A 14,280-nucleotide genomic window follows, 5' to 3' on the forward strand; every position below is an offset into this window, starting at 1 on the left:
TTTTATTGGATACAACAACCTCCAATAAATGAACAATTTTTGTGATTGTAAACGACGAATTGAACAAAGTGTCGTAATGGAATTTTATTTCTGATTGCTTACGACTTTTTATCAAAACTTCCCTTAGAGGAAGCTGAGTACTGATTCGATACGAATACCGTCCTTAAACGGAATATCTTTTCTGACTGGTTAAACCCACACACTTGACTTCAAGGTACCCCTCACTCTGAAACAAAAATCATTTTAGTTTCAACTTAACTACCGTCAAATAGCTCATCTCTCAGCTCTAAATCAGACCTTTTTCTATATTCCTTCACTCAATAACTAATTTCTCAGAATGATCTTCTCCTTTCGGAACAACAACCTCACGTACACTGTCGAGTTTTTACCAGAAGTGGTAAAATTAAGGTGCTCGAGTCAGTCTCTGGGAATTTTTGGCTCAAATGGATATCTCAATTCAATTGTGGCACATGATCGAAATCATAAAAAGAGACTTCAGTGAACATCACCAATTGCAGGTTCCCATCACCAAGAACAAGCTTGAAACGATGGGAATGATGTCAAAGATTCCAGAACTAGTTGGGATGGACTATCCCGAGGTTCTTGGCCCTAGATATGTAACTCACCCTGTAAACGATTTCATTTTTCCGTGGGAAGAAAAAGGATCTGTGGAGAACTCAATTACAATCAAAGACTAAGAGGGGTTCTCTGAACCAAGGACTCTGGTGAGCGAAGCGAACCACCAAGACAACCAACGGCGCTGGAGCCGAGACCAGCTTTGCGCTCCATTGAGAACCTAAAAAACTTTGAGAACCCAGCTGCTCGACAGCTCCTTGATTTAAAAATAAATTGGATGTTGTCTTGTGATTTGTTACTAATTTTTTTTTGCATCCAGTATTTATTTTTAAGAGATAAGATCAAAGAGATAAGGTAAGAGATCATAGAAAAAATTGTTTAAACACTTTGCACAGGGATTAAAAATCAAACGACGGTGAAAAAATAAATCAATTTTAACAACCTGTAAAAAATTCTACGACACCTTTTGCAGCGACGCTTGAAAAATCAATTCAATTTTTACACACATGTAGACAAATGTACGATAAATTTTTCATCTTGCTTAAAAATATCATAAGAAGTTTCGAATTTTAAAAAAAATTGCATTAATTTTTTACGCATTAAAACAAAAATTGTCAGAAGATTTTCTTGCACAGTTGAAAAAAAAGTTATGAATTTCTTTGTTCTAATTTTGATTATTGAAAAATTCATTTTCTCTATGTATGTTGATCATAAACATCAGAAAAACATTGGAATAAGATAATAAGATAGGGAATAGCACTCAAAGTCATCGATAATAAAAACCTAATTTAACAAGTTATCCAATCAAATTTTGCAGTTTTTGCATGTGCCTAAGCAAAAAAAGTTAGGTTTTCGCAAAACGTGTTTTAAAAACCGCAAAAAAATTTGAATCTTTCACAAGAATTTCATAAACTTAGTTAATTTTTTGCAAACTTGTTGAAAAAAATTCAAATTATACGTCTTGCAAAAAAATTCTGAGTTAAATTTTGCACACTTGTTAACACTTACATGAATTTTTTGAAGTTGAAATAAATATAAATTTGACAAGATTTTTCTTTGCAGATATTAAAAAATTATTAGAAAAATTGGCACGCTCACTTTTTACAGATCCATAACCATCAATGAAACAATCGATAAATTTCAAAAAATCAGACTCATACTTTGAGTTTTGACTTTTCGAATCCTTTCCAAAAAATCTGATCCAAGAATCTGGGTGGACGCAAACTTCTGGATAGAACTGAGATGATGTTTTTAGAATTTTTTTTCGCAGCAGATGTTTTGTTAACACATTGGTAATTTTTCCAGTATTCTACATTTGAAATTGGTTGTGTTCGACTGCTCGATTCAATTGATTGAAAATTTCAACCCTTGATGAAATAATATTGGAAAAAAATCTGTATTTGTACAAAAAGAAATACAGCCAACAATTTGGTGAAAGAATTGGTATTTTTTTACTCTTTGCAGAACTTGATCAAGCGATGATCCGATGAAAACTAAGTTCCACTGGTTAGAATGATGATTTGTTAGATGCACAAAAGTTTTGAGTAACATTGAAATTTTCATAAAAATTTTCTGAGACAGAGATAAGAAGAAAATTTTGCAATGAAATCCGAACAAAATAGATATGCTTGACACATGCCAGATGCCATCACCAATTATTTGAACTCGCCCAAGTCTTGGGAGACTTTATGTTTGGTGAGAAAGGCAATGTCCTTTAGTTTTGTGTACGAGGTTATTATAGTCATGTAATTCAAACATTCATCGTCCCAAACCACTTTTTTAAACTTCTTTGAGCTCAGCAGTATGAGTAGGAACATTAGTTTTTCCAAAAATTTTGTCTTAAAGCTTCAAAATTAATTGGGAAATTTTTATATCATCTTACAAGAAAAGTTCCTAAAATTTTGGCTAACAGTTTTAGAATTTCAAAATTTGCCAAAATTGCAAAGTTTGGTTACAGAATCACAACTTTTCAATTTGATTGGATTTTGCACGAAGACGACGTACAAAATTTTTAAGTTATCGTTCAGATTTTTTTTTAAAAAATCTTGAAAAATATCGCAGGAAAGAAAACACTGGGGAAAAAATAAAAATTTCAGGTAGCAAAGGTGGAGTATGTTAAACTGGTTAATTTTATCCCCTCTTTGTCTTAAGTTGAAGCATTCAAAAAAAAATTGTCATTATTGACTGATGCACTGTAGATAATCAACATTCAGAAATTGAATGAAATTCTCAGACATTTTGATTTGATTAAGCATGACTTTTATTATCAATTACAAAGGGAAAAATTACTTTCTTTGTACCTGTACTTTTTTGAACACGAAGATTAATTTGAAAAAAAGGAACAAAATTTTCCTTTTGGTGATCCAATTGGATACGGAAAATTTTGCGTGGAATCTTTCTTTTGTAAATTACAAAATCTTCAGAATTGGAGCAACTCTACATGATTCAGCTGGATTTTTGAATTCTACAACGCATAAGGAACCTGGTTTTTTATGTTTTATCTAAATTTTCTACTTCTTTTTTCTTGGTCTCGTGACTGGATTGCTTTTCAGTTTAAATAATAAAATTATTGCTTCAACAGTCTATGCATTGTTGGAGTGTTAGTCATTTTAACCAAAAACTTCAGCAAAAACAATTAACATCATGAGTCTGGTTGATTTGGATTTTGAGTGTATCAAAAACAAAAAAGTGAAGGAGCTAGGAAGTTATAAAAGTGGACAAACTGTGCAATATTCCTTTCATCGTCCCAAAAAGTTCTCAATTTGCTTGATGTACAAAGCATCTTCATAGAATCAATTGCCGTAGTGGTTATGAAAATTATACTGAGCTTTAAAAAAAGTAATGACAAAAACAATTTAGAAACGCAGTTTTTAGAAAAAGGTTAGAAAAAAGTAAAAATCTGTCAGAAGTTTTGGAATCAAAGGTTAGAAACTTGAATGACTACGCATGCTCGAATGTTCCGATTTTGATTTCCAAAGATGAAGAAAGTAATTGGAGGTGTAGCAACTACCCATTTCGTCATGCAAAAATTCTTCACTGTGCAGAAAGGAAAGCATTTGCACACGGAACATGGACTCCATGTTTTTTTAGTAAATTGTAAATCATAGAAATCATTACGTATTATCTTGTGTTTTTAAAATTTGAATAATTATTATTATCAATTTTTTCATTCCAAATTTGAGATGGGTGTTGAATGTGACAAGCAATTTAATTTAGGAAAATTGGTTTTTGACGAGAAGAATGATAAACGAACATTTTTTGTACGTACATGTAATAGATCTCTTTTAGTTTTTCTGTGCTATTTTTTGTCATAGTTTTATTACTAGCATGTGCGATCGTTCGAATAATGTTATCCACTGCATGTGAAGAAACAACAGTTTGGGTAGCAATTTTGTCATGTGCAGTTGGTTTTATAATACCTTCTCCGGAGCTATGAATCAAATATTTTCCTCCAAGGGACGAGTTTTTATTTCGCTAGTTGCTCCAAGTGGATCTGTAAAATTGCTTCTTATTTCTGGATGGTAAAAAAAGGTGCAATTCAACGCAATTTTGACAAAAGTTTCTATTTTTATCAACACTATTAACCTCTTTATGGACAAAAGCAAAGGAACAACCTTAAATTTATCCAAGAAATTGACTTTGAACTGATTGAAAACCTTCCAACAATGGAAAAGAAATTGTTAGTGTTTGATGACTTTTGTGAAGAAATTTCAAATTCAAAGCAGTAATTTCAAAAATTACCACTGCTGGAAGACACAAGGGACTGAATACAATATACAATAAGCATAAATTGTTTCATCAAAGCAAATTGGAAAAAGTTGTAGAGTTACAAAATACACACACAGTCTTTCTCAAGTCACCGAGAGATATTTTACAAATCAATTCAATAGGTCAACAACTAGGTCTAAGATCTCAATTGAAAGAGTGGTATCAAGATGCAACATTTGTTCCTTATGGTCCTTTACTCACTGATTTAATTCTTATATCAGTTGATTCGCTAAGATATTGAACAAAAAAAATTTTTCGACGATGAGCTGCAAAAAGTCTCTACACTCCCAATAATTCAAACTTTTCCCAAAAACTTTTAAAGCAATTCATCCTCCAATGTGCAAAAATCTTCATTCAGCTCCTAAGCGAATGTCCAGTACATTTGCTCTGAGGCGAGCTACATCATCTCCAAAAAGAGGAAGTAATAGAAAATCGAAGAGAAAAATCATAACTCACACGAAGAAGAACTTCACTGCATAAAAGGAGACTATTTTAAGATCACTTTAAGGCTTACAACTAATATCATCTATCACTCCTTTTGTCATTAAACGATTAACATAGTGTGGATCCGTTTGTTCTAATATTTTTACTCAGTTTATCAATCGCAAACTACGCTTCCAAAAAATCAAAATGGAGTAAAAACAAGAAAAAGAAAAGACTGTACCACAAGATTTTGATTCTCTTTACAGTGCTGTAAATGCGAGGTTGAAAAAAAATAACAAAAGCATCTTGATTTAAATTTAAATTCTCCCAGAACTAAACTAAGTCAGTCAAAAGAAATCATATTAGATAATCGAAACAAAAAAATCTGTTGAAGACTTTTTATGTGCACTAAAGCAAAAAAACAACTAAATTGCAAATAATTTTTTACCATTTTGGGAACCACTCAAACTCCAGTTAAACTTGTTATTAACATGAATGCCAAAGCAAAGACAGAGGAACTTCGACACGTTCAACCTTTCAAAATCTGAAAAAGTAAAACTAAACAGATTCTAACTTAGGGTAGAGCTGCGTACGGATATGTGCAAAACTTGAGTTAAGCGAGCTGCTTAACAAAAAATAAAGTAGAAAAATTATTACAAAGCAAGACATCGTATAAAATATATGGTCATCCAATCAGACGTTTCCGAATGCTACAAGCTTTTTCAAAATAAAGCAATGAACTTTGGTATATGGACTTAGTTTTTGTGGACAAACTAGCGAATCAAAACAATGGAGTCAAATATTTATTGATTGGTGTTGAAGTTTTGCCTATTTGTAAGAGTTCAAACAATGAAAACAAAATATCCGAATAACACTTTGCAAGTTTTCAAAAAATTAAATTCTCGAAAAACTTTAGGTTGATAAAGGAACAGAATATGGGGGAACTTTCAAAAAGTTTTACAAGGAGAAAGACATTGAAGTTTACTCATCAGTGAGTCAAACTAAAACTGCAATTTCAAAGAGAGATTTTTAATCATTAGAACACATAGTTTACCGCTTCATTGTAAACATTGTAACCGACACATCGTTTATAAGTTATCTCAGTTTGCGTCTACAATGAATTGTCGCGTTAATAGGTCTCTTGGGAAATCACCTCTAAATTTTGTACAATGAACCTCTAACAAGGTATAAGAAATCATAATTCGAAGTTGGAGTACTTACAGATAAAATTTATAAAATTTCGACAATATCTACAAAAAAGCCTCCGACATACATCATCATTGATCTCAACAAAGAAGAAATTCTGGGAAAATTTTATGAAAAAAGGGCTGAGAAATTGAGAAAAAGTTTAGACTGAAACAAAAACATTTTTTAAACTAATTTTCTCTCGATTAGTTGTCGTGGATTCTTTTACTATTGAGCAAGTTTCCAACGGTTTTTTTAATTGTTATCTGTATAACAGTCTAAGTTTTTTTTAATTTTCTACCCGAACAATTAAATTTAAAAGAATAATGGGAGATTACTATTTGAGAAAAATCATACCCCTCTTTGTAAGAAAATGTTCCTGAGAGAACATTTAGAAAGAAGAAAAGAAAGATTGAACCAATGCATATTGAACCCGGATTGTATTCAAGTATTGTTGATATAGTTTTAGTCATTAACAACAAAATTCTAGTACCTTTAGGTGCGCAAGCATTTGAATCTAACGGAATATAAGTATCAGTAGATAAAATTACTCAAGATATTGCCGTTCAGTTACCTGAGGATCAATCAGTGTTTTTTATTCAAAAGTCTGATTTGTGTCACATTTTTGGTTGTGACTTAGAAAAAAAACAGGGGGTTATAAGTAGTGCAAAAAGACCGCATTATCCTCAGTTTTCTTACGACAATGTATGAACACGTTACTTGATAATATGTAGTGATAATATAGAATATAAAATAGTCGGTGATACAAAAACTCCTTTTTTGCGTTATTTTCATTTCATCTCCAAAGTAAAAAGTGGACATATAAAATCTAAACGACTGTCGTTGAACTATCAGTCCTTTACAAATTTACAGTTTGAAAAACTGTTAAAAATTCATTCTATAGTATCAAGATAAAACTAAGAGATAGCAGAGGCGAAAAAAATCCTTTTGTGTCCATAGAAATTACACGAGGTGTTCTTTTGTTCCGCAAGATTTCGAGTAATCTTTTCTGATTAATATTTCATACGAAAAGCTTGATGAAACTTCAGCTGATTTCCCCATTTTCCGATAAAGAGCAAGAAAACGTGGAAGAAGCTTTGGTGCTCTTGCGCAAACTCTTGGGAGAACTGCAATCCCTTTATTAAAATATATATAGTCCCAGCTTTAAAATGAATTGGAGCACATTTGTTTGAAATTGGTGCTCCAGAGGTTGGAGAAGTTGTTAGTGGACGCAAAAAACTCAAACCATTTACAAAAGATGTGGAAACAAAAACAATTCCGAAGCAATTGGGAGTCAGAGAAAAAAATCTATGCGTAGAACTAGTAGAACTATATCCATTTTTTGAAAAAGTAGATTGAAAAAACCAGTTGCTCTCGCAAAGGCATTTTTGACAATATAAAATGAGTAGAAACCAAAGTAATCATATTCAGAACCGAAATTTTACAAACTTTTCGTATGAGGTTTTTGATAAAGTCCCAGTTTCGAAAAACAATTATGTCATCCTACAGAAAATGTATTCCTCAATACTTCTCTAGATGAAAGCAGTATTGAGTTTGAATATGAAACGGATCGTAATCTCTACTTGAATATGCATGATACCCATCTTAGTTTAAGGTTTCAATTATTCAAGGGAAGGTTGTTTTATGCCTTCAGAAGATAAAAAGCAGAACATAAAGCAAATTTCGAGGATGATTCAGATGAGAAACCAGAACCTTACTTAACTTATGTAAGCAATCTACTACATTCACTGTTCCCCAATTGTGAAGTTTTTTTTAAAAATACAATAGTTTACAACGCCAATGGATTATAATCTCATAGGGCACAAAAATCGAACACATTCAACTCGTGGGCAGTGAGTAAAAAAGGAACATTTGCTTGCCATGGATACAGCTTTGAAGAATTTCCTGATGCATTTGATATGCTTCCAATCACTGATAGAGCAAACTCCTTGGTAGCTGGGATAAATTTTTTATTTGTGTACGAAAAATTTTTGCTGCCAAACACCAAAGCTTCAATTGAAATAATTCGAGCTAGACCTAATTTTTATATTCTTTCTGATAATCTAAAGGTTGGTCTGAAAATTAATAATTTTTCGCTGCTTACTAGACGAATTTTAGTTGCTGAACCTAATCATCAATACTTTCAATGGAATTAGTAAAAACAATCTGCTCAAAACAATAACATGGAAACCATACCAAGAACCTTTATCATTCCACCTCGTCAAACCCAATTCATCAAGAAAATTTTTTCGTTAACGCTTCTTTAAGAAGAATAGCTGTTGCAATGAGTCAAAATTCAGCTGTTGCCGAATTCCTTTTGAAAGAATTCAGAATTATTTGGGAAAGGTAGCAATTGTTTTTACATAAAACTTCTCCTTGTCCCCTTATAATACAACAATGAAAGCAATGCGGCTTAATGAAGATTTCCCAGCTTCTCTTATGGAAAAATTTCAAAATTGCTTTAATCTTGGTTTTGACTTAACTTCACTACAGGATGCAGATGAAATGTTGCATTATCCAGAACTTAATGAAGAAAGCTTGAGATTAGAAATATTATTTCAGTTTTCCTTGGAGCAAGTAACCGAAGTGATAGTCTAGGGAGAAAGACTATCAAAAGTTCAAATGCTGAATTTTTCGATTTTTCAGGTTCCTATAAAAATACAGTAATTTTTTTGGGAATTTTAATTGTTATTGTCTCTATACTATCTATTTTTTTTCAGACCTAAATCTCCAGAAAAAGTAGACAATGATTGCTGTCTAATTGATAACCCGAGAAGTTACTACAACGTAGACTGTAAAACAGTGTTCAAGAACCCTTGTCCAGTTCATAAGGTTTGTGTATGGGACTTTGTTGATTCAATACCTAATTGAGTGTAAGTCATTAATCTTAGTTTTTTATTCTTAAGTACACAATCAAAGAATCCCTTTCTTTGCTTTAAGATGTAAATCAGCTAACAATTGCAAAGGTGGATAATAGTTCTTTTCTGCAAATTATTGAAAAAATTACTGAACTCAGATTCAAGTACATGGGATCTTACCCCTCTGATAAAGTACATCAACTAACAAAATATTCTTTTGCAATCGTCAACTCAGCTCCAAGCAATGATAGAGGGTAACACTGGATCTTGATAGCTCGATTGGACAAAACTTACTATGTTGCTGATTCTTTGAGTCGAAACAGAACAACTTATTCCTCTCCAACAAAAAATTATTGGCGATTGGTTCCCAGAAAACTACATTAAAAATTATAATTTGTTCGGATTCCATTTTAATTTTAATTTATTCAGCATTTCTTCTTTTTGAATTCTACCAGAGAAACTTGAACATTATTCATGATGTGCATGTGTTGAGTTTTATAAATAATTTTATGTCAAATGTGTAGTTTTTTTTCTAAAAGTAAAATAATGCAGTAAACTTACTAAATGTTTAATATGTCAATTTATATCAAGTCGTAACGTGTTTTGAAGGTTTTTATTTTAAAAAATATTCATTTTTTTCATAAAAAATCTTAATTTTTCCCCAAAAACTCTTACCACTGACTTATCATGAACCAAAAAAATTAATTACAAAACCATCATTCTACAAACAACGCGTAATTAACCAGTGATATTTTTCAGGTAGATAACGCGCGCCAATTTTTTTGCAAAACAAACTTGACATTTGTACACAAAATCAAAAAAGTTACCGTTTTTCTTACCATTCTCTTACCATCACACAAACCGTGAAATTTTACCAATCCTAAAACATTGTAGAATCTATACCCTATGTTAATAGATAGCCTAAAGACTGGATGTTCTACTCCTTAGATGTTCTAAATTAAAAAATGTGGGTCTCCGAGTTATAACAAGTGTTATTTTGCAAAAACTATATCCGAGCATCAAAGACTGTAGTATAGTTGTTAGCCTCCCCCGTCAAGGGTTCGAGCCCCATCAAGAGAAGTTTTTTAAAATAAAAATTGCCTGTATTTTGCTAATTTCTGATCAAATTACGATGAGAAAAAGAGAATTTTAAGAAAATCCATGCTTTATTTAAGCATTTCACAAAGGTTTCTGACCAGAAATTAGATTAGATATGAAGTATTTCAGGTCAGAAGCAAACAATTTGCTCGGTACGAGATCGACTAGCACAAAACTTGCTTAGCATAAAAGTTTTTAAAACGAAAATTGTATCGGCTAGCATAAAAATCTTAACACAAAATCCAAATATTGTCAAAATTACTATCATTGTATCTTGTTAACTATCTGGAAGGAAGAGATTGTTACTATGTACAGAATTCACATATGCGTAACAAATAATTCGTTGCCAACTATCTCCGTAAAACAAAGACCAAATCATTATACACCAAAAACGGATCTCTTCAACTACTTACCCGCTTCAGTACATAGTAACGAATTCTCACCCCTAATGAAATAGTTTAACGGTTAAGCAAATGCGAATTTTGTATATAGTAGCGAATCTCCCCCTTTTGCAAAAAGAGGGGAGATAGTTAAAGAGATCCCAAAAACCATTTATCAATCACAGTTTGGACCAAATAAACATCCCCCCTGAACGTTAATTTGGTTGCGAAATGGGAAATTTCAGCCAATCAGAATCGAGCATTTTAAATGCAGCGCTTAGCAAATTTAATTTGACTAAAATGTTCTAGGGTGGAAGAAATCAACTTGGTCTATCTGGGGAAGGGGGGTTCGATTCAAGGCATTACAGGTCGGATCTAGGATTTAGGGGGCAGGACGGATCTAGGATTTTCTCGAGGGGGAGGCGGATTTTCAGGAAAGCAGAGGGTCGAGTACTTGAGGGGGAGGGGGAGCGTACGCCCCCCGCTCCCTCTCTAAATCCGCCTCTGAGTCGGGGTATGACTAATCCCCGCACTGCTTTTTTCATGGATAATAATGGAAATAGGTAGAAGTTAGATTAAGAGAGAGTGGGGAGAGTAAAGAGGTGGAGTTGACTCTGAGTAGTCACACCCCCCGTTCAATTTGCAAATGTAAAGAAGTTGGGGGGTGGGGGTTCAACTGTAAACTGAAAGGGGAGAGGGGTAAACAGAAGTACAACAAAAAGAAACAGACAGAAAAAAAAACACATTTTTTTTCATTTCATTTGTAGTTCAAAATTTATCTTTACTTTGTCATAGTTTTCTTGAAATTTGGTTGAGAAAAAATCGATTATAATAGAAAAAATGGATTATAATAGATTATTTTAATATGAAAAAAAAAACGAATACAATCCATTAAAATGGATTTAAGTTATGAAATTGTCATCTATGATCGATTATTTTGTCCAATTTTTTATCGCTAGAAATCCATTACAATCGATTAATATCCCTGAAACTCTACAGCGGGTTACAATTTATGTGATATGGAAATTCATTTGCCTATGTTGATATTGCTTAATTTCCCATTTTTCTATTTATCAGAAAAGCACGTAGTACACCAGAAACTAATCTTTTGAATCCTTTACCATAGTTTGAAAGGATTCCATTTGTCGCTTTTTAATTCTGAGAAATAAAGCTATCAAAGTTCTGCTAGTCGATTTATTTTAATGTTTTCAAATTTTTATGCTAGTCGAGATTAATGCTAGTCGAGCGGTCACCGGTTTGGTTATTTTGAATGTTAAAGGGCTTCGTCGACAAACACTTCCAAAAGGGGAGAATTGAGTTCAACCGGTGTTTGGTGGCTATGAAACTGACGGACACCAGATTCACCTCTAGGTCGGGGACGGACATGAGTTTGGATGACGGTGTCGAGACAGGTATACATTTAACAGCTAGTGCCAAACAAAGGCAAAATAGTCAAATTATGAAAAAAAAAAAACAAATTAATTCACTGGCTTACATCATTTGGATCTCTTTAACTATTTACGTCTATTTTTACAAAAGGGGGAGATTCGTTACTAAGCTCAAATCAAATCAAATCAGAATTCGGGATCTACTTAAAAGGGGGGAGATTGTCAAGTAGATCAAAATGGTCGATTTTTCGACCAATCAGAGTTCAGCAAAATTAGAAATCTCAAAAAAAAAAGCTCAGTGGTAATTTACTGTATTTATTTATAGGGGTGGAGATTCTTAAGTAGGTACCATAGGGGGGGATTGTTAAGTAGATCCGAGATAAGTAAAAAAAAATTTTAGAGTCGGTCAGCCAAAATGGATTTCTTAAAAAGTATCAAAAGTGGACCCCTTGGGTCGGCAGGGGGTCGAATCTCTGAGGGAGGAGCCCCCCTTAAATCCGCCCATGGTTATCAAGCCTAGCACTTGTTTTTAATTTCCTTTAATGCGCTTTCTAAAGTGAATGAATAATTTTGTTGCTAGTTGTCATTTTCTCTGCAGCTACTTTAGAGATATAGAGCCTAAAATTTAAGATAGAAGAACTTTTTGACAATAATTATCATTGTTAAAGCATTTTTGAACATGTTTTGAAAGGAGTTTTCATGATGTTCGTGTGTTTCGTCTATAGCTGTTACTTATGTGTTATATAGAAGAATTAAATTTCAAATTCCACATTACGAGGTCGAACTTTTCCTCTCTGTTTGGTGCGTGTACACTAGAGGATTTAGTTCCCCCATTCCTCAAGGATTCGACCCTTGACGACCCAAAGAGTCCCCCTTCGTAATATTTTGAGATATCGTTTTTGGGCAGAATGACCCTAAAATTTTCAAAAGGTGTCTTGGATGCCAATATATGCTAAAATTTGAGGGGGTAACGCGCACCAAAAAACTGTCAATGAGCAAAATTTCCTTAACCATTGACAAATTCAATTTCAACCGTTCGCTTAGAAGCCAACGAGTTCTTCTTCTTTTTTGTTCCATATGGTTTGAAATAAGGAACATACGAAAACACGGCAAAAAAACACGGTGCTAAACTTCGGTTTAATAACAATTGAATGGTCTTAAAAACGAAAAAAAAATCAAGAAAAAAGGCAAAAAGGGTGAAGAATGCTCAAAGTTGGGACTAGTTGAGATTCTCAGCAACTACTTTCTAAGTTCCTTGTCTTTTTTCTTTTAATTTTTTTAAAAAATTTTCTTTCTTTTTGTTTTTCTAAAAATAAGAATAAAAAATAATTGCAAGTGACGCATAGTTCCTAAAAGACGGATACCTCATTTCTTAGTTTTCTTTTTTTGTTGATTTTTTCAATTAGCATTTTTGAGTGCAGTTGCGATTTTCAACAATTAAGCTCGTCCGAAAGTAAATATTCTTTCCTGGTTGCAATTTTCAGCAACCAGATTGAAAAGTGTCTGAGCTAGGTCACGACCCATAAATGCGATATTGAGCAATTATGGTTGAACAAAATAAAAAACGAATTAAATGAATTTTCAAATTATCAACAAAAGTTACTTAAGTAGGAAAAAATATTACCCGAATCAATTGGCGAATCTCAGCAGCCTATTAATCAAATGACTTCGACGAAAAACAAAGCTGGTTGAAATTACAAAAAGGTACATTCGCTTCTTAACGCAAAATCATGAAACCTTAGAGTTTTTTCTTGAAACTAAAACTGATAAGCCGCAAATTTCTGCTCTTACTGGAATATGGCTGAAAGATTATATGGGTATTGGTATTTTCAAATTGCGTTAGAAACGGTGAATCGGAACAGATGCGGTGTTGCTGTTGCCTCCTACATACGCGAAGCTGTTTGATTTTATATTAAACAACTCACTTTAGACGAAATGCAAATTTTGACTGTTTGATGCAAAAACAGCGGAGAGAAGAATTTTCTAACTATTGTCAATAAAGTACTTAAATTGAACAATTTTAAATTTCTTGATCAATTACCGGCTTATCTGTTCGAGTTGAAAATGCAGCCTGGAGATATGCACACTGTATGTGGAGCATGAATGTTGATGTGTAGTCGAGAAGTGACTCTATAAATCTTGAAATCAGCCAACTACTGTTTGGGTTAATTTTATTGGAATTTGAAAGTATTAGAATAACGAAAATCAACCATTCAACATTTTTTATTGAGCAGTCATGGTCCAATACAACTCTATATTGGATCCCGAGGCGGTAGAAATTGAAGCACCAGTTCAAAATGAAGACAAAACTTCGCTTGAAATTAAAGGTTTTTAAATTTGAGATATCTGAAGTGTTTTGGGTAACCATCAGACTTTGTTGAAGTTCAATTTTGTGCTGTGGCAGACCACTGAAAAAAAAGTGCAAAAATGATACTGAAGAAGTGAATGACTGCTTTACACTGGTCTCAATAGCCTTCCAATCTAATGGGAGGAATTAAATCGTAAGCTCCCATCCAATAAAAAATGGAAAAGTTGGATAACAGCTAAATTCATGACTGAGAGTCTTTAAAAGAATAACCTGTGCAACATTTGTTTGAACAACAA

At 32.9% G+C, this 14,280-nt stretch overlaps 2 protein-coding genes across 2 annotated transcripts in view; one reads left to right on the forward strand and one right to left on the reverse strand.

The window, feature by feature from the left end:
- Nucleotides 1-14,280, reverse strand: part of LOC134840599 (F-box/LRR-repeat protein 2-like) — a 382,029-nt gene that overhangs the window by 317,824 nt on the left and 49,925 nt on the right. The gene's annotated exons all lie outside the window — the stretch shown is intronic.
- The window catches only part of LOC134840601 (uncharacterized), a 48,325-nt gene that overhangs the window by 9,834 nt on the left and 24,211 nt on the right, over nucleotides 1-14,280 (forward strand). The window contains exon 2 of the mRNA XM_063856525.1: nucleotides 11,568-11,700. Within this exon, the coding sequence (XP_063712595.1) occupies nucleotides 11,568-11,700 (133 nt within the window). The remainder of the gene's footprint in view (nucleotides 1-11,567; nucleotides 11,701-14,280) is intronic.

This window comes from Symsagittifera roscoffensis, chromosome 2 (assembly GCF_963678635.1).
Source record: "Symsagittifera roscoffensis chromosome 2, txSymRosc1.1, whole genome shotgun sequence".
Classification (NCBI taxonomy): domain Eukaryota; kingdom Metazoa; phylum Xenacoelomorpha; order Acoela; family Convolutidae; genus Symsagittifera; species Symsagittifera roscoffensis.